At 58.8% G+C, this 22,976-nt stretch overlaps 1 protein-coding gene across 1 annotated transcript; it reads left to right on the forward strand.

Annotated features, from left to right (window-relative positions):
* The first annotated feature begins 385 nt into the window (after nucleotides 1–385).
* Nucleotides 386–20,436, forward strand: SLC45A1 (solute carrier family 45 member 1). The gene is made up of 9 exons (XM_032863318.1): nucleotides 386–502; nucleotides 5,411–5,831; nucleotides 6,416–6,508; nucleotides 6,925–7,149; nucleotides 11,244–11,986; nucleotides 14,670–14,823; nucleotides 16,298–16,474; nucleotides 17,502–17,707; nucleotides 20,165–20,436. Exons 2-9 carry the CDS (start codon nucleotides 5,435–5,437, stop codon nucleotides 20,426–20,428), a joined length of 2,259 nt encoding a protein of 752 aa, XP_032719209.1. The 5' UTR covers nucleotides 386–502; nucleotides 5,411–5,434; the 3' UTR covers nucleotides 20,429–20,436.
* Nucleotides 20,437–22,976: the final 2,540 nt, after the last annotated feature.

Raw genomic sequence — 22,976 nt, forward strand, 5'->3', positions numbered from 1 at the left:
CACAGTGCCTGGAGACAACAGTGCTTTTAAGAATTGCCAAAAATGAGTGCATTTGTTTTTTAAATCGGGGGGATGGGGGTTGGGTGGGGATGAGAACTCTTAGGCCAAGGAAGATAATCAAATACATAATGTTATCAGATTCATCCGTAACCAACACATTCCTAAAGGAAAAACTGCAGTATTGGGGGAGAGGGGAATGCCTGAGGCCACCTGAAGTCAACAGTGGGCCTATTTCTGGGGCTTTCGGGCGAGCCCTGGCGGCGGGAGGGGTGCGGGCCGCGGCGGGGCGGTGCCGCTTTAAGGATGCTCTGCGGGTACCGGCCCCGGGCGGCGCGGGATGCAGCGTGACGTCACGGCCCCGCCCCGCGGGGTGATGCTGCAGCAGGAGCAGCAGCCGCAGCAGCAGCAGCCGGCCGGGGGCCGCCGGGCAGGGACCCGAGCTGCGCGCGGGCCAGGCGGGAGCCCGGCCTCGGAAAGGGATGCCTCCTGTCTCGAACCACAGGTACCCCCGTTTCCTCCCCGTGCTCCGCACAGCTTCCCGGCTCCGCGCTGGAGCGACTCGAGCGACTCGGCGTAGGCCCCCGGGTGATCAGAGTGCCAGGATTGGGACTGGAGGTTGGCCCGGAGACCTTTGTTCTTCCTTAATGTCTAACTAACTGACCTGTAAATGGAGCCCCCGGTGTCGCCACCCCCCCGGCCCCCCCGCCCTGAGCGCGGAACCCCGGGCCCACTGGTGGGTAGCGGCTGGCTGACAGCTTGGTTTCACCCTGGCCAGCAGGGCGCGCACACGCTGCCATTTGTCCCAGGCTAACGTTGTGCTCATTGGTGCCAGAGGCCTGGTCCCGGGTCACCTGGGCAGGTGTCATCAGCTTCCGGTTCGCCTCCCGCCTGAGGCTGAACCCTCCAGAGGGCAGGGGCTTCTGGGAGGACCTCTGTCAGCTTCCCAGGATTAAGCTGATGGTGAGTTCATGGCCCAGGGTTCCTGCTTCCTCGCCAGGGCTGAAACGGGAGGCTGATGGCAATTCAGTTCTTTCCGATCTCATCAACAAATAACTTCTCAAATTATTTCTGAGGCTACCATACTGCTTCTGTTTTTCAGCTTTTATAGGGAAGTAGAGTCAGGTGCTAAGGAAACCCAGGTTCAGTGACTGACCAGGGCTTTGGGGATCAATTTGTTGTCAGGGAGGGGCGGGATTCTGGAGAGCTGAAGTGAGGGATGGGCCCCGAGTCAGTAACCAGTGCATTTAGAACACCTCCTCGGGTCCACGCGGCCCTTCGCTGACTTGAGAAGGTTTCCTCGAAGTATTAGCTTTGGGAATTGTTGGAAGGTAGAATGGGGAAGGGATGTGGTCCCGTGGGACCCCAGGTGCAAAGCCTGTGTCCTATAAAGAAGAGGAGAGAGAGGTGAGGAAATGATTTGGCTCATAGTAGGGTAATTTTTAGCATTCAAGTGACATGGGCATTGTTATTAATCATTTGTGGTTTAATCGTCCGGTGCCATTTGAGGGATTTGTTACTTGAAACATCCCCTGTATTCAAGAAACACGGTGGGCACAGCCTAGAACCTTTGTGGGGCCAGGGATAGACATATATATGTATATATATGTCTATACCTCTATATATTTATATATATATATATTTATATATATGTATATTTGAACTGAACTAATGCTTATAGTGTGATCAGGATAGCAAGATGGTCTGGTAAATATTTGTATTCATGTATTAAAATTTTATTTCATTATTTTAAATTTCACTATTTTGAAATTTCACTATTTCATTATTTTGAATTTTAAGCATTCTTCTTAAACTTTCATGGACAGCTTTTAATAAATGTATTCTTGAAACGAAATAGTAACGCCGATCCCCCAATTCAAAAATGAACCCTCTGGGAAGACTTCTGGGAAGTCCAGGTTTCATTTCTGGCTTAGATGCTTGGGGGGTAAGGCAAGGGAGTGGGGGTCTCCCTTTGGCTAGAACCGGCTTCGGGCTGTGTTTGAAAGCTGGGCGTGGTGGGTGGGTGTTGGTGACGTGGTCACATCAGAGGCAGAGGCACAGGCTAGCCACACAGTTCATAACCCTTTGCAAGAGTGTGCTCCCACCATATGCTGTCTAAATCTGAAATTCTTCCAAACTGGGCCGTGGTTCTTCATTCCAAAACAAAAGGCAAGTTGTCTAATGCCCGTGCACTAAGTTCCCTTTATGGGGGTAAAATGCTGATGGGAAAGAGTGGTGCCCCGTGCAGGGGCGAGGAGCTGGTACAGAGGCCAAGAGAGAGTAGTCACCACAGTGGGGGTGGGGTCTGACTGGACAGGTGGGGTCAGGTCAAGCTCTCCCACACACCTGTGCTAAAGGTCTCCCTTCTGACTTTTAAGCAGATGGTCTCATTACTCGGTGTTCAAAGGGCTCCTTATTTCTGTGGTTTTAAGGAATGAGTGAAACTCCAGGAAATGCTAACAGGCACCTGGGTTTTTGAAGGCAAGACTGGCCAAAGGACAGATTTTTCTGGAGTATTTATGATGGGCTGAGCTAGAACAGGAGGAACAGAATCAAGAATTTAGCTTTAAAAAAAAAAAAAAGAAGTTTGACTTCCTCTTCATAAAGGTTTTTTTTAAAAAAGATTTATTTATTTTAGACAGAGAGAGAGTGTGTGTGTATGTGTGTGTTTGTGTGTGTGTGTGTGTGTTGGAAGGGAGGAAGGCAGAGGGAGAGAGAGAGACTCTCAAGCAGACTCCCCTGCTGAACACGGAGACCAACGCAGGGCTCGATATCACGATCCTAAGTTCACAACCTGAGTTGAAATCGTCAGGACATTCAACCGACTGAGCCACCCAGGCGCCCCAGTTATGTTTTTAATGAAGTATACCTTGCCTACACGGTTTTTAGGTATATCTTTTCTTCTTTTAGAGAGAGCATGGGATGTTTCTAAGGTCACAAGATAAGCCACCTTATCCCCAGCTGTCCAAGAAGGAAGAGTAGATTGGGTCTCTGGGTATGTCCATCCCTGGCCTCTCAGTGTGAAATCCATCTCGTAGCAGGGGCGGCTGGGTGGCTCAGTGGGTAAGCATCTGCCTTCTTGCTCAGGTCATGATCTCAGGGTACTGGGATCGAATCCCGAATTGGGCTCCCCGCTCAGCGTGGGGTCTGCCTCTCCCTCTGCCTCTGTGCTCTCTCTCTCTCTCTCAAGTAAATAAATAAAATCTTAAAAGCAAAACAAAACAGGACGCCTGGGTGGCTCAGTCATTAAGCGTCTGCCTTCGGCTCAGGTCATGATCCCAGGGTCCTGGGATCGAGCCCCGCATCGGGCTCCCTGCTCGACAGGAAGCCTGCTTCTCCCTCTCCCACTCCCCCTGCTTATGTTTCTGCTCTCGCTCTTGCTGTCTGTCAAATAAATAAATAAAATCTTAAAAAAAAAAAAAGACAAAACAAAACAACATAATAGAAACCTGTCTCTCAGCAGGGCCACAAGGCCCTTCGTAGCCAGCTTATCCCTCCCCAATGACTTCCTCTCGCCACGCCCGACGTCCAACGGCTGCATGCGCATCTCCTTTACGCAGGTGCTTCCCGCTGCTTAGACTCCTTCCCTCCACTTTCCACCCAACTCAGGGGCCAAAACTTTGCCTTCCTTTTATCTCTGAGGTCTCGGAGTCTTGGTACTTAGTACTCAGCCAGATGGGAGAATGGGTGTGTAGGTGAAGGACGGGTGGGTGAGGCATGGGTGTTTGGAAGGGAGAAGGGCGGACTAGACGAGGAATGGGTGGGGTGTGGTTACAGGTGGGATGGATGGGTAGGGGGAAGGGAGAATGAATGGGTGGACGAATGGGTGGTTGGGTTAACACGGGGCTCTGCATTCCGCTGGGGTGTCTCTCAAGAACATCACTTCCACCGCTGGTGTCTTCCAGACAGAAGGAAGACAACCCCTGAGTAGATGGGAGGGAGTTTAGGAGACAAATCTGGAGTGACGAGGCATTTTGGACGAGGTATTTCAGACAAGGACTTCATAAAGAGCTTACAGACTAGTGATAACAAGGTGGAGGGTGGTGAGTTAACATCAGAAATCAGAGCTTCATTTTTAAAGCTTAAAAGTAGTTTTGGGTGGGGGGGGGGAAGCCGGTAACATTTATCATGGTAACTAACAACAGTCCTGGTCAGGAAGCCCATCGATGTTGGGAAAGTTGTCTTGAGCCCACTTCTCAGGCAGGAGCTCAAAGGAAAATAGGCAATTGCTTTGTCGTGAGCAGACGAGGTAGGCTGTCACCAAGGCCGGCCAGAACCCTCAAAGGTGCCCCTCGTGTGTTTGTCTCCGTCTCTTTCCCTCTGATCTTGGTAGCCTTCCTCTCCCCATGCTTAGTAAAATTGACATTGGCTAAAATGCACAGGTCAACGTACTAGAATCAGTTCTTTGAATATTTACTGTCTAGATTCATTCCGAAGCAGTGAAAACAGCTGCACCCAGGAACAGGCCTCTAGGTGACAGTTTGCAGACTCCAGTGGGCAGGAGCCCAGGCCCGAGTCCTTGCTAATTCCCTACCCGGGGCCTGGGTGTGGGGGAAGTTCCTCTACAGGATGATTTAAAGACATAGGCTATCTATCATCCTCCCTAGTTCTTTGTGTCCCCTGCTTTTTTTTTTTTTTTTTTTTTTTTTTTTTTTTTTTGGTAAACAGTAGCCCTACTCAGGGTGTCATCTAGCACACGTGGGATTCAGGGTGTTTGGTTTATTTCTTTAAAGAGCAGATTTTCAAACAAGAGCAAACTCTCAGTTCTCCTGACTTGACTAAAGATTCACTCATCCACTGGGGCTGTAAGGAAAGGCCTGGAATTAAACTCAAGCATTTGCTTTTAGGCAAGGGCCCCAGCCTCCCAGGAAGAGGAGACATAGTGACAGGCAGGGGGACCGCTGTGACTTTCCGCCCCGTGAAGGAAGGGCTGTCCCCTGACCGGGCACAGGTGCTCAGGTCCTGCCCCAAGTCTGGTCTCCCCACCTCTCTGCTCCCCAGGGCAAAATTCATCCTGAATATGGGTGCAGGTCCTAAAAAGTCTGGCACCCTTCAGAGCCAGCGGGAGCCCGGCTGCTCCCACCTTCCAGGAGGTTCCTTGCCTGGCCCTCCTTCTGGAGCCTCTTTAGGGGACGGTCCCCTTGAGCTGGAGTGCAGGGACCTGAGGACGGGGGTCGTCCCCCTGAGCGGTGAGAGAGCGCCGGCTGTGGTCTCCTGAGCCACATTCCCGAGCAGCAGGCCTCCACTCTGGGAGGCACATTGCTAGCCTCTGAGAACCCCTCCCTTCCCACAGGACAAGGATAAGCAGATGCCAGTCGGAGGAGGGTGTGGGGGGGAGCCACCTGGAAAGATTAACTCTGATGGCGGAGGCCCTGGTGAGTGACTGTCGCCCCCAAACGGGCTTTCCCCACAGGAACACCCACCGGCACCCCCTACGATGATCCCCCCGGCGAGCAGCACCCCTCCAGGAGAGGCCCTGTTCCCCAGTTTGGCTCCTCAGGACTTCTGGAGGTCTCAGATCTCGGGCTACTCGGGGTCCGTGACCCGGCATATCAGCCACCGGGCCAACAACTTCAAACGACACCCCAAGAGGAGGAAATGCATTCGCCCTTCCCCACCCCCACCCCCCAACACCCCGTGTCCGATCGAGCTGGTGGACTTCGGGGACCTGCACCCCCAGAGGTCCTTCCGGGAGCTGCTGTTCAACGGCTGCATTCTCTTTGGCATCGAGTTCAGCTATGCCATGGAGACGGCGTACGTGACCCCGGTGCTCCTGCAGATGGGCCTGCCCGACCAGCTCTACAGCCTGGTGTGGTTCATCAGCCCCATCCTCGGTGAGCCCCAGCTCAGCCCCAATGGTGGATGGCCTCCAGACACCTTTGGAAGCTTCCGGAAGCCTGAGTTGAAGCAGCTAGAGGGTCCCAAGGGGATGAGGGGGAGCAAGAGGGAAGCTACACTCATGGGCTGGGGCCATGGGAGAATACAGTGGGGTCACCACACCCCGTAGTTTAAGTGACTTTGTCTAAATCAGACCACAGAATGGGCATTTCACAGACCCCAAGGATTCCCACCATCGCACACGGAGCTGTCGTTGGAGGATCCAAGCCCCAAAGCTTGGGTCTGGGGAGGTCCTGGAATTTTGCGGATTCCCGAGGAAGGTCATGGCCGCTTAGTGCCTTACAGGGGCCTGAGTAGAAAATGTGGGCAGAAGCCGAGCTATTCCAAGAGTCTGTCTTCTGTTTTTCCGGTTTTCTTTGGGGTTGTGTGCTCCAAGTTCCATACTTTATTCACTTGACGCTCTGGGACATTTGGGGGCAGGTGTCTGAGGGCTGTGACGGGGCTGTCTCTGTCCAGCACGGCATGCAGGGTGGGTTGGGGGGGGGGCCCCGGCAGTGACCCCTGGCCCGCTCTGTTTCAGGATTCCTACTGCAGCCACTGCTGGGTGCTTGGAGTGACCGATGTACCTCAAGGTTTGGAAGGAGACGCCCTTTCATTCTTGTCCTGGCTATAGGTCTGTTGTTTTGGAACTGAAATAAAGTGGAAAAAAAAAGTCCCCAACTGCTTCCTTTTAGCAAAATCTAAAATAGCGTTGACCAAAGCAGCAACACAGATAAAATTCCCCGGGTGGGGCGGCAGCGAGTGCCCTGGAACCGGCCCAAGTTAACTGGCCATCTCTCACCCTGGCTTTCCAAGAACGAGTTAAGGTTTAGGTCATTCCCACTCTGCTTGAGCGAACAAAGACCCCAATGCGAGCAAAATCAAGAACAAAACCAAAAAACCAAAAACCGTGGTGATTCTGGAGGGGACTTTTCCCATGGGCTCTGCTTAAAGTTCGGTGGAAAAGGAACTCTCGGGGCCAGCCTGGGGGGTGGGGGAGGACAGAGCTGCTCCGCGTCCCGGGGCGTGACTTTGTTTCTCCATCCGCAGGGGCGTTGCTGGGCCTCTCGCTCCTGCTCAACGGCAGGGACCTGGGCACGGCGCTGGCTGATTCGGCCGACAACCACGAGTGGGGCCTCCTCCTGACCGTGTGCGGGGTGGTGCTCATGGACTTCAGCGCCGACTCTGCCGACAACCCCAGCCACGCCTACATGATGGACGTGTGCAGCCCCGCGGACCAGGACCGCGGCCTCAACATCCACGCGCTCCTGGCAGGTGGGTCTCCGGTTGGCGCAGCGGCGACTTTGATGTGGGCATTTCCGATCGCCCCAGTGCAAAACCCAAGTTGTAAAACTCAAATATGGGGGGGGGGGGGGCGCCTGGGTGTCTCGGTCAGTGAAGGGTCAGCCTTCAGCTCAGGTCATTGTCCCGGGGTCCTGGGATGGAGCCCCACGTCGGGCTCCCTGCCCTGCGGGAAGCCGGCTTCTCCCTCTCCCTCTGCTGCTCCCCCTGCTTGTGCAAACTCTCTCTCTCTCTCTGTGTCCAATAAATAAATAAAATCTTAAAAAAAACCCACTCAACTAAATGGATGAACCATGAGCTGACTGAAAACACCCATTTCAAACGATATAGTTCAGCAGGATTCTGTAGTGTTGGCCTGCGCGCCTACGTGCACGAGCTACCCGTGTGCGTGTGTAAGTCTCCGAGTGCGTGTGCCTGCCGGCACCTGATTCTCGCCATTCGAGGAGTTACTGTCTACAAAGTCGCCGCGAGCCCTGAGTTCGCCAGCTCGGAGTCCCCGCCCAGGAAGGGGACAGGGTTGGGTCTCACGCTCCCCAACCCCATCAGCACTTCAACCTGTTTTCTGCGTTTCTGTCTAAAGACACTTTCTGAACGGGGATCACAGATCCACAAACACGGGCGCGTGGCCGACAGCGCCGGAACATGTGTCAGCTGACCTCACGCACATGTTTGCCCCCTAAGACACGGCACCGCCTCCTCGATGAGCGCGACACGCGGGGGCCGTTTTAAACGGTGATGTCACCCCCACCAAAAAAGGCAAAAAGTCCACAGAAAAGTGGCATCATGTAGACAATAAAAAGTTTGGCTGTTCACACCCTTGAGGGCCGAAATAAGGAGGCAGAGCGTCGCCTTGTTGGGCCTCCGTGGACCCGGTGTGTCAGGGAACCGGCCAGGGCTCGCCGCTCTGCCGCAGCCGGTGTGGTCGCGTGTGGCCTGGGTACTGACCGGTCACATTGGAGTGAGCAGGGAAATTGTCACATACAGAGTCTGCCTCTGATGAGGAGTCGAGCACACGCGAGTGCCACGCACTCACACACACGTGCCACGGACACACACACACACGCCCGAGCTGCATGTACGGCCAGTGGGAGAAACGAGCCTCGGGAGGTGAGACATGAGGCAGGAATGACCACGGAGCCGCAGAGCCTGTGCGGTTAGCAGAAGGGAGGGGTGCGGAGGGCGAGCCTTACCCTCCGTGACCCCACACGAGAACGCTTCGAAAGAACGGACTGCGGAAAGGAGAATTCAGCACGATGTTTGCTTATCACAGTCTCCCCGGAAAAGCAGTACTTCCGGCTTTCTTCTGTGAAACACGGACTCAAACGGTCCCGTTTAAGAAAGCGTCGGGGAGTGTTTCTAAAGGTCCAGGGGAAGACGTAACAAGACCAGCTGCGCAGGACCTGGGCGAACACGGGGGCGAGGCCAGCGGCTCCAGGGTCCGGAAGCCTCAATCAGTTCTGGGCTTTCCCTCCTGTTCAGCGCGATGCTGGGCAAACTGCTCAGTCTGCCCAAGCCCAGCTGTTTCTTCTAGAAAATGCCACGCTGTCTCTGTTTGCACACATGTGTGCTTGGGGGCAGGGAATTTCTTCAGGGGTCTCGGCAGGGCCAGTGCTGGAGTGTGGGGGGGAGCAAGGAGGACCCCGTTTTTTACCTGACAGTCTTCTGAATTGTTGCTTTTCTTTTCTTTATAAAAAGATTTACTTATTTATTTTGGAGAGAGAGAGAGAGAGAGAGAGAGCGCACATGCACAGGTGCACGAGTCGGGGGAGGGGCAGAGGCAGAAAGAGAGAGAATCTCGAGCAGACTCCACGCCGAGTACGGAGCCTGACCCTGGGCTCGACCTCCCCACCCTGAGATCATGGCCTGAGCCAAAATCAAGAGCCGGATGCTTAACCGACTGAGCCACCCAGGTGTCCCTCTTTTCTTTTTTTGTTCTGTGAGAATACACATCATTAAAAAAAAAAAAATACCATCTTAACCAATTTTAAGTGAACAGTTTGGTGGCATCGAGCACACTCCCGTTGTGGTGGGGCCGTCACCACCGCCCACCCCCCTCACACACACACACAACTTTCTCATCTTATAAAACTGAAACTCTGTCCCCACTGAACACTAACTCCCGTCCCCCACGCCCAGCCCGCAGGCTCACCATGTGCTCTCTCTGTCTCTGCCATTTCGACAGCTCTGAGTCCCTCCTGTGGGTGGCCTCACGCGGTGCTTGTCTTTTTGTGACTGGCTGATTTCACCTCGGACAGTGGTCGTCCCTGTTGTGGCGGGTGTCGGAATGTCCCTCCGGTGTGTGCTGGAATAACGCACCGTTGTGCGCAGAGATCGCATCCGGCTTCTCCATTCCCCTCTTGCTGGACACTAGACGGCTGCCACGTTGCAGCTGTTGTGACCCACGCTGCTACAGACTCGGGGGGCTTTCGGTTCTTTGGGCTTTAAACCGAGACGTGAAGGTGCTGGAACGTACGGTACTTCGATTCTAAATTTTCTGAGGAGCCCCCCACCAACACTGTGTTCCGTGGCGGCTGCCCCATTTTATGCCCCACCAGCGGGGCACGGAGGCCCCGATTTCCCCCACGTCTCCGCCAACACTTGCTATTGTCTCGTCGTTTTGATACAACCCGTCCTGACGGGTGTGAGGCGGGATCTCATTGTGGCTTTGGTTTACATTTCCCTGGTGGCTACGGATGCTGAGGCCCCTCCGAGCGCCTCCCGGCCATTGGTGTGTCTTCCTGGGAGAAATAGGTGGGAAACAGATCTGTGAGTCCTTTGACCATGTTTGAATCGGGTTGTCTGTGTTTTCGAGGCTGAGCAATGTCCTGTTTCTTCCCCCTGAGAATGTATTTGCTTCATTGTTTAAAAAAAGAAAAGGTCAATAGGGGTCATCTCAAATCTGACCTTATTTAAGGGCCACAAAATAGCAATTGTGTCTTGGAGAGAGGTGGGAGACGCTCGTGGGGACCACGAAGGTGGGGAGTTAGAAATACCAAGAGGAAGGGCTACGTGAAATTCCAAGGCCTGTAGGGACAGTCGGGGACAGATGGGGGATCTCCGGGGGGAAAGCGTGAAGTGATGGGTTTCAGGGCCACGTGGCAGCTTGAGGGGTCTGTGGAAGGCTGAGCTGCGGGAGTCCGAACCCAGGCCTTGCCGCAGAAGTTCTGCTTTACAAGTGGCCGGTTTTCCCCGAGGCGGGTCGCGCGGGTCGTTTGCATTCAGCCGCAGCAGGAGGAAACGGAGGAAACTCACCTCCCAACCAGCTGGAAATGTCTCTGAACTCGAGATAAGATAAGGCTGCAGTCCCTGGGGTGTAGCAGCGAGGTGGGCCCGGGGTGCTGGGGACGTGGGAGCGGGCGACGGGGAAACAGAACTTTCTGGAGCTAAGTGCTGCTGGCTGGGCACAACGTGGCATCGCCCACATTTTTACGCCGTGCTGCGTGAATCAGCTTGCCATGCACCTGTTCTCCGAGGCCGTGGGGTGCCGCGAGCAGGAGCAGAGGACCGGATCCCTGCAGCCTTGTTGTTTCCTGCTGGCTTGCTGAGCCGGAGAGCGAGGGCGGCCGTCCTTGGTCACCATTGGGGGTGACCCCTAGTGGTGGCCGCACATGAGGACGCGGGCCTCAGGCGAGCACGACCAGGGTGGCCACGTGAATTCCACCCCCCACGTGTGTGTGTGGTCTGTGTGTTGGAGACGAGATCTTCCCTGTTTGCCTGGCAGTGACCCTGGGGGTCTGGGCCTCCTCGAAGGGGACTGTGAGCCAGTGTAGACGTTCAGTAATCCAGCAAAGCCGCAGGTAATTGGGACAGATGTGGACGGGTGGGCACCATGCTATTTGCTCTGGGGCCAGGCAGCCCCAGGGGGTGGCCCTTAGAGGAGAGGGCCCCCCCCCCAGGGGAATCCCATTCTCCTTCACAGTTTACCTGGGGTTTAGGAGGGACCGATGCCGGATCTGTGTCCTTGCAACGGATTTGGCCACTGAGTCAGACGCGGAACCACGACTCGAGAGGGCCCTCCCCTACCCACCTGCCTGCTCGGGGGTACTTACCCCTGCTTCTCTCCCCAGGCCTCGGAGGAGGATTCGGTTATGTGGTCGGGGGCATCCACTGGGACAGAACCAGCTTCGGGAGAGCCCTGGGCGGGCAGCTGAGGGTCATCTACATCTTCACCGCGGTCACCCTGAGCGTCACCACCGTCCTGACCCTGGTCAGCATCCCCGAGAGACCCCTGCGGCCGCCTGGCGAGAAGAAGGCCGCCATGAAGAGCCCCAGCCTCCCGCTGCCGCCTTCGCCGCCGCTGCCGTGCGAGGAGGGGGCGGGCGAGCCCCTGCCGTGCCCCGCGGCCGCCGGCCCCTACGCCAGCTTCTCCAGCCCCATCTCGCCGCTCAGCCCGCTCACGCCCAAGTACGGCAGCTTCAGCAGCAGGGACGGCTCCCTGACGGGCCTCAACGAGTTCGCCTCGTCCTTCGCCACCTCCAACATCGACAGCGTGCTCATCGACTGCTTCCCGGCCGGCGCCGACCCCTACCTGGCCCTCCCGGGCAGCGCCCCGCGGCCGGCCCTCAGCGTCAGCTTCCCCCGGGCCCCCGACGGCTTCTACCGCCGGGACCGCGGCCTCGGGGACGGGCGGGAGGGGGCCCTGGCCGCGGGCCCCGACGGGGACGTGCTGAGGGTGGGCTCCCTGGACGCCCCCAAGCCGCGGTCGGCCGGGATCCTGAAGAGACCCCAGACCCTGGCCATCCCGGACGCGGCCGGAGGGGGAGGCGGTCCCGAAAGCAGCCGGAGGAGGAACGTGACCTTCAGTCAGCAGGTAGAGGTGAAGGGGGGAGGGCAGAGGTCAGAGGGCGCCGGGGCCGCTCCCGGTCGTGAGTTAGATGGAAAGAGGGGCTGTCGCTCTGGGAAGCCCGCCCGAGGCCCGCCCCGGCCAGAGGCCTCGGGAGGTCGGTGGGTCGAAGCCCACGAGGCCTGCACGCGGCGGGGGAGATGCTGGGCCCGCGCCAGGGGGCTCAGAGGGCCTGTCGGGGGCCCGGCAGCGGCTTAACGTGCCGGTCCCCGTCAGAGGGACGCTGCTTTGAAACGCGGCCACGTTGGCCCCAAGATGGTTCGGGCGCAGAGGGCCCTGGAGTGCGCTTGTCAGAAGCACCCGCAGTGTTTCTCCCAGGGCCCGCCGCGCGCTTGGGCTGCGCGACCGTGGGCCCCGCAGAGCTCAGTGTCCCCCCGGGACGGACACCCCACGGAAGGCCTGGCGGACGGGTCTGGGCCCTCCCGGTGTCCATCCTCAGCCGGCCCCGAGGCTGTCGAAACTGGATTCTAAAAGGCAGCGGGAGGCATGGACTGGCCGGTGAAGAACTTTCCAGAAAGCTGTTTGTGTGGTATTTCGTATTCATCAGATGGGCGGGGAGGCCACCAGCTGACACGTGAGACTCGCCGCCGTCAGAGTCCGCTGTCACCTCCAGTGAAAGAACGGCTCTGCCGCTCGCTTGAAGCAGACGTAACAGTTCTGGGCCCGCCTGCCCCCAGCGGGGTCACAGAGTGAGAGAAGGTTCTGGTGAGGACCTGGAGCTTCTGTGGAACCGTGCGGCCCTGAGGGCAGCAGGCGGTCACTCGGGGGCACGGCCTGCTGCCCTGCGCGGCGTGTCCCCGAGACCCGAAGCCCCCCCAGGCCCCGGAGGGTTTTCTCCGCAGCCAGGCAGCCCCCGCCCCCACGCCCGGCTGGGCTGACGGACGCCCCAGTTTGGGAGAGGGGGACCGGAGACACATTTTGAGGTTGCTGTTCCTTTTCTCTCGGGTTAAAGGTCAAGGGCGTCCACACGTCTGGTTCGCTCTTCTCTGGGCCCGTGCGGCCTTCTTCGTCTCGAGAGTGACTGTCCCTTGCTGTGAGGATGGGTCCTTGTGGCGAAGTCCTGAGGGCACCTCCTGGGCTCAGGTCCGGAAAACGTCTGAAGAACCGAAACCCACTAGAGGGTTAGGCAGTCCTGTTACCGTTGGAAGAAAGAGATCTAATGGCTCGAGGGTGTTAGCCTCGTCCCTTGATGACATCAGAGCGCTCCACGGGAGGTCTTGTCAATGGCGGGTCACCGAGGCCACTTCCAGCAGTTCAGACGGGCATCAGATACAGTTCCTTAGTTACGGTTGAAACTCCCGTTCGAATCCTTTCTTCTAGGTCCATTCTCAGTACAGCATCATTTATGAGCCTGCTTTAAAAAATTACTTATTTATTTATTTATTTGAGAAAAAGAGAGAGAGAGAGAGAGGAAGAACGAGCACAAGCAGGGGGAGTGGGAGAGAGAAGCAGGCTGTCCGCTGAGCAGGGAGCCCAATGCGGGGCTCCATCCCAGGACCCTGAGGTCATGACCTGAGCCCCCAGGCACCCCATGAGCCAGCTCTTTGAGGAAAGGAAAGGTCGTGAGTTACCCACGAACGCATCTAGCCTCGGGTGGGCACGCAGGTGTCATTTCAGCGGTCTTCCTCTGGCAGCCGTGGACAAGCCCCGTGGACATGACTGCCCATGGACCTGGTATCCTGGGCTCTTAGCTTCCTCTGGGTCTCACCACTCGGCCGACAGCAGCACGGGCTCCCTCGGCCCCGGAGTTGGGGCGGCGTCCCTTCCTCACCCCAGCTGCTTGCAGAACGGTTGGCTCCCCCAGCTGGTGTCTGGCCAGACCCAGGCAGGGCGACCAAGGAGTGACGCCTTCCCGTGCCAGGAAGGGTTAGCAAAGCAAATCAGGGAGCGGGTTTGCCGCGGGCCTGGTGCTCCTGGGCCCCAGAGAGAGACCGCATCCCATGCCGAGGACCAGGGGGAGTGTGTTTGCTCCCAGCACCTGCTCCCTCGGCCACCCCAGCCTCCATGTAGGCGGGAGTCCTACCGGCCTGAGAAAACGGGGGACAGATTCCCAGGCCCCTTGCAATAAGTCCCTTTTATACTCTGCTGTTCCAGAAAAGAAGGGACATTTGTAACATCTGGATTTGAACCAACCCATAGTTCTCATATTTCAAGTGTGTCCCCCATTGGGCAAGGTATCCACTCCCTCTCCGTGGCACAGATGGCTCACCCTGTGGCCACAGGGCTTGTTCATGGCCGCTGCGGGTATGTGATGAGACGACCTAACGCTGGCTGTCCTGTTCAGGATGGTGCTGCACAGGGTGCGTGTGTGCGTGTGTGCACATGTGTGTGCATATGCACATGCTGTGTGCGCACGTGCACGAGGGTGTGTATGCACGCGCGCGTGTGCATGCACATGTGTGCCCTGTGTACGTGCCCATGCGCACAGTGTACCTGTGTGTGCATGCACGCATGTGTCCGTGTGCGTACATGTGTGTATGCACGCGTGTGTGCGGGTGCATGCGTGCACTGCGTGTGTGCATGCGTGTACACGAGTGCGTGTGTTTCCGCCTCACTTTCTCATCGCAGCAAAACACACGCGTCCCCGCGACGGCCGGAGCCTGGCGCCCTGACGAGCGGCCTGTGTGCGCTTCCTCTCCTTCCTCCCCAGGTGGCAAACATCTTGCTGAACGGCGTCAAGTATGAGAGCGAGCTGGCGGGCTCCGGCGAGCCGGCGGGGCAGCCCCTGTCCGTGCGGCACCTCTGCGTCACCATCTGCCACATGCCCAAGGCCCTGCGCAACCTCTGCGTCAACCACTTCCTGGGTGAGCCCCCGGCCAACCTCCCCGTGCGTCCGCGTCCCGGTCTGGGGCTTGTTGCTAGGGACGCGGCTGCCTGACCTGGGGCTCCCGCCCCCGCCAGCCTCCCAGGGCGCCCCAGAGCCCCGCGTCCTGTCCCAAGGGGACACTTTCCATGCGTGTGGACTCCCCAGATGCCACCCAAGGTGGGGCATGGGAAGGGCCAGAGAGATGCCTCCTCCAGGCAGCCCCCGAAGTAAGCCAGGTCGTCCAAACAGAGGCACAGCCCTGCCCCCGTGCCGGACACGGGGTCTCCTCCCAGTCCAGATTCCCGTCACCAAAAGCTTTTCGGACCACTCGCAGTTAAGTGACGGACGCTGCTGATGGGGCTTGGGTCTTAAGCCCGTCTGGGCCTCACTGCTGTCTTCCTCCTCAAGCCAAGACAGACACTCCCACGTGCCCGCAGGTGCCCGGCACTGGCCTTGAGCCCACGAGCCCTGGCGTTCCGATCGCCATGGAAAAGCCCGAGCTCACATCTCATTCCGTTTGGGATCTCCTTGCCGTCAGGCTGTCGAGCCTCTGAGGATGATTACAAATTTCAGATGCTCCGGGGCTCTCGAGCACTGTGGGGTGTAAATCAGGATGTCTCTCTAGAAGGCAATTTAGCAACAGGCAAGAATCTTAAAAATGCCCATAGCCTTTATCCCAGTGACCCTCCCTGGTATTCTTGGCAAGAACGTGATCGGAGCTGTTACTGGGCATCTACGTCCCAGGGATCCGCCAGCACGATTCCTGAGAGCCAGACGCTGGGAGGCCGGGGCGGGGAGGAGGGGTGCGGGGGAGGCAAAATGCCAGCAGTGCAAGGCGGGGTAGATGGAGGAAGGGCGTGTCTGCCTCGTGCAATACTTTGCTGCCATTGAAAGGGGCTGTTTAGGAACACGAAATGGCATAGGGAGGTGCATATGATAATTATTGGGGTTCAGGGGGTCCAGCAAACGCCACCCCTTCCTCTACCAAAGACGACACCGACACGGGCATCAGAGGAACGGAGCCCTGCGGTGTCGACGGGGAGGGGCCCCAGCAGACCTCCATCCGCATCCGCGGTCACGTGCCACCCCCTCGTGCCCGTGGCGTGTCCCCCTTGCAGAGAGGCGAGTGAGGGGCAGGAGAAGGCAGCTGGAAGGCGTGAGGGGTTCGCTCTCCTCATGACGATAGTGTTTAGGCAAAGGACAGAATATGACCTTTCACGCCACAGAGCCTGTGTTTGTAAGACTGTATTTGCTTAAAAAAAAGAAGACGACGACGACCGGTGGGGAACCTGCGCGAGCTTAGCAGAGGTCACGTGGTCTCCGGGTAGCGAGGCTGCAGGTCCTTTCTCCGTCAGGTTCCGGATCCACAGGAACCGTGAATTACTCTGAGCCGGGGTCGAAGCACCTGTGGGCGGAGGCGGGGCCGCAGGGCCGCTGGTCACCAGCCCTTCCCCCCCCCCCCCCCCCGCCAGGGTGGCTCTCGTTTGAGGGGCTGCTGCTGTTCTACACGGACTTCATGGGTGAGGTGGTGTTTCAGGGAGACCCCAAGGCCCCGCACACGTCGGAGGAGTATCAGAAATACAACAGCGGGGTCACCGTGGGCTGCTGGGGGATGTGTATTTACGCCTTCAGTGCTGCCTTCTACTCAGGTACCCGCCGCCCTGGGGGTGCGGAGGGGGCTCGGGGGCCCCCGTGGGAAGTGTGGCTTTAGTGGGGTCGTGGGATGAAGGGAGGTCCGGGTCTTCACAGTCGTGGGCGTGGCTCCCCTGTTTGGGACAACCTGTTGGGGCCGGCGGGCAGAAAGGCCAGGCCCGGGGAGGGAGGGCAAAGTGGGGGCTTCGGGACAAACACGGAGGTCACCTCTAGGCGGGGGTGTTGTCTGCCAACCCCACCACCCCCATCCTTCCCATGTGGATTCAACGTGGCAACTGGTCCAGAGGGAGGGAAGGGGCAGCTGGGAAGGGGGGTGGGGGGAGGGTATGTGGGGAGAGCCAAGCCCAGAGGCTGCGGGGACCCTGAGGTTGGCGGTGGGGGACCCAGGGGACACAGGAAGCCAAGCTGGGTCCCTGCGGGGAAGCCTGGGTGCTGGTGGGGCACCGGCAAATTTTCACCTCGGGGTCAGCCCCAGGGTTCCGTCAAGGGCCAGACAGAGGGCGCTTTCGGCCTCACGGGCCACAGCCTGCGGGGAAGCACCGGGCGCGCCCCCAGAGGCTCAGAAGCCGCCTCGGGTGGACGAGATGCTTCTGTCTAAGGCGCATGCGTGGCCGAGTCCCAGTAGGACCTCCTTTATGTTTGACGGGAACTGGGATTTCAGACAATTTTCACGTGTCACAAAATACTTGTCTCCTTCTGATTTTTTTTTTAAACCATCTAAGAATATAAAAACCGTCCTTCGCTCCAGGCCAGCTTGGTTTTGCCTCCCTGTCCTGCACCCCGAGCCCTTCTGCTGTTTTGGCCCAAGATCCCTTCACCTGCACCCCCACGCCCCCACCCCAGGGCCTGCCGTCCCTCGAGACCCCCCTGGCCCGGGTGCCCCCAGAGCTGTCGCCCCAGGCTCCCCATCCCCAAGCAGGCCTTCTGGTCTGGGGCGAGCTGCCGGCCAGCAGTAGGGACAGCCCCAGGGAAGTGGCCCAGCCGGGGTGCGGCGGGCTGCTCATCTGCCTTTCCGGCCCGCAGCGATTCTCGAGAAGCTAGAAGAATACCTCAGCATCCGCACGCTGTACTTCATTGCCTACTTGGCCTTTGGCCTGGGGACCGGGCTCGCCACCCTGTCCAGGAACCTCTACGTGGTCCTGTCCCTCTGCATAACCTACGGGATTTTATTTTCCACCCTGTGCACCCTGCCCTACTCGCTGCTGTGTGATTACTACCAGAACAAAAAGGTAAGGGCCTCCGGTTTCTGCTTCGGGTCCCAAAGAGGCCCGCCTGGGCCTGGCTTGCCCCATCCCAGCGGCCTGGAGAAACCCCACCTGAGACGTGGCGCGGGGAGCAGCCCCGCGCGGGAAATGGGGGGCCTGTTTGAACATTCAGAAAGTCGGCTGCTGAGCGCAAAGCATAAATGTGAGCAGGAAGCGGCCCGGGGAGGCCCCCCCCCGTCTGTGGGGGAGGATCGCGCAGCGCGGATGGTGGCAGGGGAGGCCCACCCCTTCGTGTCCCCTTCTGGCAGGTTTTGGGGTCACCTGTTAGCACCGGGCCTAGGGCGAGGCAAGGGAGGCCCTCACCTGGGTCACAAAACACCCAGTGGTCAAGGTCAACGAAAGGTTAACCCGGTATTACTAAACAAAGAATGAGTGCCGAGGCTTCCGCTGATCAGTGTGTCAGGACTTTGAAGACGGGAAGTTGCAGCCCCCGGGCGAGCCAGGGCGGAGGCCTAGGCCAGAGGAAAAGCCCGGAGACTCGATCCCATCTTTACGTACGATTCTGACCTTGGGCTCAGCGTGGATTGTCCTTGAGCGGCTGGCGGACTGGGGGCCGCCGCACACCACTGTGCCGTCTGCCCACTCCTGGGTCATCGCGCCGCCATCAATCCAGAGCCCAAAGAAACCCCATATACCCGTGAGCCGTCCCCCTTGCCGTCCTTCTGCCCCCAGCCCCCCGAGACCACGAAGCCACTTTGTGCCTCTCTGCATTTGCTTGTCAGGACGTGTCACGGAGGCGAACCTGTGTCACACTCGGTGTCATGTTTTCAAGGTGCATCCAGTTGTGGCCGGGGGCACAGCTTCCTTCCTTCCTGCCCCGACAATGCTCCCATCAAGGATTTTTTTGCAGTAACTTGGAGATTTGAAAATACTGCATTAAAAGATCACCCTGACCCCTGGGTTTCTCACACACACCCCCCTTTTGATTTGGGGCTTTGTCGCCTTCCCCAGGCTTGGCCCAGGAGGCATCCTGAGTTGTTTTAGGGGCTTCCAAGTATCTGATGAATTCAGCTGGGGCTGGCTCTGAGCACGATATTTTTTGGGAAAAGTCACATCTGCCTGGGACTCCAGGCATGACAGTGAGCCAGCCCTTGGGCCCGAGGGTGGCAGCCGTGGTGGCCCCTCCCAGTCCCTTCCCTGCCAGCCGGACACACTCACAGGACACACTCACAGGCAGTGGCCACAAGGAGAGCACCTCCCCCGGGTCAGGAACGGTGGGGACAGAGGCTGTGATGGCTGGAGAGCGAGCCCTGCGCTGCCAGCCCAGGCCTGCTGCAGCCAAAAGACCCAGGCAGGGAGGGGACTTGGGTGATGCCACCCCTGCTGGCCGGGGCCTCTGCTTTCCCCCAACCCCCCGTGGCCACCATCCCCTTGTCTGTTCCCTGCAGGCCTGAGAGCCCCTTGACTGGGGAAAACAGACTGGGGAACAAAGCCGGTTCTTGGTGGGAGGCTGTCCCACCCCGTGCGAAGGGACGCCGAGAGCCTCGGGTCGCCCTAACTGAATTTGGTCAGCACCCCTGGAAGCCTTGGGCCGCTTGCTTGTAGAGTCTTCTAGAGGCTCACATTCTGGTCAGTCTCTGCCCAATCACAGGCTCAGGGCTCACCTGTGATCGCCAGCCCCCACCCCCCCGCACCCCTGCTGAGGCCTTGCCGACTGGACTGTGCATAGACATGGGGGGAGGCACTCTTTCCCCAGGACACGCGCATTCACAGAGCACCTTGCGGGTGCCACAAGGACACAGAGGTCCGAATGTGGGAGGCCGGCCCCAGGCAGAGCACACAGTGTCTCGGGGACGGGGGGCACCCATCTGCTGCCTTGTGGGGGGTGGTGGCCTGTGCAGGGAGCAGAGGGAAGGGACCCACCCCACCTCCAGCCACCATCACTCCAACAGCTCTGCTCAGAGGGCATGTCTTTACCCCTAAGCCCCCATTTGGTGCCAGGGTGGCACAGAGGGAATGTGGCCTGTCCACCCTGGGGGCCACAAGGGGCTCTGCAAAGCAGCCCAAGCAGCAGGCACGGAGCCGTGAGAGGCTATTTCAGGGTGTGTGACGGCCGCGCAGCCAACAGAGGCTGGGAGAGGGGACGAGCCGGGACGCGGAGTGCCCCCTCAGCCCGGCAGGCCGCCTGCCTTTCAGGGGAGAGGAAGGCCAAGGCCAGGTCGTCGGGGCCAGGGAGAGCCTCGCGCTCCCCGGGCCTGCGGGAGCGTCCGCGGCCGTGAGTCGCGGATTCTTCTCGCCGCCGTCATCTCTCCGAGCACAGACGTTACTAAGCTCTTGGCTGAACTCCTGGCGCGCGTCGGCGCTGGAAAGTGTGAGCCGGCCGCGCGTGGGCCGCTCGGGGGCCCGGGACCTGCAGGCGACGTGGGGCCGGGTCCCGCCGCGGCCCAGGGCTCCCGCTGACGGTGTCTCCTTCTGGGTCAGTTCGCAGGGTCCGGCGCGGACGGCACCCGGCGGGGCATGGGCGTGGACATCTCCCTGCTCAGCTGCCAGTACTTCCTGGCCCAGATTCTGGTCTCCCTGGTGCTGGGGCCTCTGACCTCGGCCGTGGGCAGCGCCAACGGGGTCATGTACTTCTCGAGCCTGGTGTCCTTCCTGGGCTGCTTGTACTCCTCCCTGTTTGTCATTTATGAGATTCCTCCCAGCGACGCCGAGGAGGAGCACCGACCCCTCCTGCTGAACGTCTGAGCCCCGAGCCCGGGGGTCTGGAGCGGCCGCCCGGTGAGAAGCCCGAGGCCCGGGTGGACGCGGGACGGGCCTCCTGCGGAATGTACATATGTGATAAAACAATAAACGGCGGCCGCGAAGCCTACGGTTTCTCGTCGTGGCTCTCCCAAGGGTGGAGAGGTGCCCTGGGGAGCGGGCTGCTCCCCGCGGGGGCTCGGGAGGGGGCTCCGAGGTGGGTGGAGCTCAGTGGCCCTCACCTGGTGGCGACGTTGCCACCCCGGCCCCGCCGGGAACACATCCGGCGATGTCTGGAGATGGTTCTGGTTGTCACAACTCCGGTGGGTGCCTACCGTCCGGAGATGCCTCGGACCTCCCACTGTCACAGGACGGCCCCCACAACGAGGAATGCTCCAGCCCCAGAGGTCAATTGTGCCAAGGTGCAGAACCAGTCTCCTGCCCACTGCATCCCAGAATGGAGTCAGAGTGCACAGTGCTTTTGGGTCAGAAGGCCTTGTACCCATTCATTCATTCTTTCATTCTCCCCCCATCCATCCATCCACCCATCCGTCCATCCCTCCCTCCCCCCACCCTACAGACAGCCATCCAGTGCCCTGGGGGTGCAGGCAGTGGTAGGTGCTGGGGTCCAGCTGTGAGCAAGTGTCCGCCCTCGTGGAGCTGGTGTAGGAGACAGACAATACACGGAGGTCTGTGCCCGAGGACGGCGGTGAGTGCTGTGAACACGAGCAGGGCAGGAGGATGGGGTGACAAGGTTGGAGAGACAAGGGAGAAGGGCAGTGTCTTCCTGCTGGAGAGAGGAAGACATCTGAGAACGGAGGTGGCAATTTGCTTGGTGTGTTTGAGGGATCATAGGCTCCAAAATGCTTGAGTCGCAGCGCGTCTGGGAAGGTAGGAACCTCCAGGGGGAGAAGCGGACGCCCTGGTGAATGCAGATCTGCCCTCCAACTTGCCCCACCCACCTGCACCCACCATCTTCCAGTTGATGGACCTGCATGAATCTCAGACTTCTTGTGTCAAGGTCCTTTGCCATGTGTCTTCTCGTCATCTTCCATCAGTCGACTCCCTGAGCTGGCTGAGGCCCCTTCCCGGTGCAGTCGGGCGGGCTCCTCCCCCCCGAACTGTGAGTGCTGGCCGAGTGTGCCGTGAGGGGGTGGGGTGTGGCGGGCCACTGGTGCACCTGCCCGCTGCACTGGAACTGGGCCTGGCCCCCAGCACCCCCACTGCTTGGTCCCTATATTCTGGGGACACATAGGAAACACTGATCACCAGTCCCCAAAAGCAATGGGGGTCCTGGGCCCACCGCCAGCCTCTAAGGAGAGTCTGAGGTTTATGGGCTGTTAACATGTCCTGTCGTCTTCTTGACAAATCAGGGACAGTAGGTGTAAACCCCCCGGACTGTGCAGGGCACCTTACCCACCTCCCCACATGAGCCACTGCTTCCCCGGTGCCATTGCCTGCTGGTCTCCTGAGCCTACTGAGGTGGCTCCTGTGGGGTTCCTGGAGTCCAGGCGTCCCCTCTCTGTGCCCCCAGATCTGGCCCAGGATCTCTGCCCACTTCCTTGCCCCCCAATTACCCTTCCTGTGCAACCTCCACCCTGCAGCTGGGGGAGCTATAAACATGCCTCAGTGCACCCCTTCCCTCTTAACACTTTCGGCGGGGGTGTTTCTCAGAGCCTAAGGAGCCAGGTCTAACCTCTCCACACCCGACGTGGGCCCTGCCTGTCTTCCCAGCCCGTGCAGCCGCAGAGCCCCCTCTGCCACAGATGTGCTCATGCTCTTCCCACAGGTGAAGTCTTTCTACCTCTTTGCCGCCCGTCGACTTCTGAGTCATCGACTTAGATCCATCTAAAATGCCACCTCCTCCGTGCAGCCCGCCCTGGTCGGAATCAGTGAGTCCTCTCTCTGTGCCTTCGTGTCATCCCATTTCACCCTTGGTGGTTACAAGCTACGTGAGGCAGGTCTTATCCTCCCTGCTCCACGTGTAGGTGAAGCAGAGGATTTTGGTGACTTTTAGGTCATGCAATTCCTTTGGGCCTCGTTTGTCCCATGGTTTTCCTCGGACTCCAGACTCATCCTCCCTGCGTTTACATTGCTTTCGAGAGCTTTAGAGGTTTTAGAAAATGTGGTGTTGGATGGGTGTCCCCTGCTCTGGGATGCTTTTGCCCAGAATGGTCAAATCTTCGTGCGAGAAAGAACAGGGAGGTTTCCCTCTCACTCCTGGCTTGCCAAACCTTGGGCTTTCTTCCTAGAACTTTCTAAGTAAACAGAGATTGCTCTTACACGTGGGCATCTGCACAGAGTCGGTGGGCGGAGCATAGCACTGGCCGCTCAGGCCAGCACCCAAACGCTGCCCTTGACCTTCAGGTCTGTTCCCAGCAGATGGCAGTGGGAGCAACCGCAGGATCCAAACCGTGAGGCCCGGGACTCGCTGAGGCCACCATCGCTTGATTTTCCCATCTCAGAGAATCACTCTCCGGACTTAACAATGGAGCTGTGATGATGGTGAGGACACGGACCTCTGCTCACGGGTCCTCAAGTCCTCCGCTGGGCC

Source organism: Lontra canadensis, unplaced genomic scaffold (assembly GCF_010015895.1).
Source record: "Lontra canadensis isolate GAN:19392208 unplaced genomic scaffold, GSC_riverotter_1.0 scaffold25, whole genome shotgun sequence".
In the NCBI taxonomy this organism is placed as follows: domain Eukaryota; kingdom Metazoa; phylum Chordata; class Mammalia; order Carnivora; family Mustelidae; genus Lontra; species Lontra canadensis.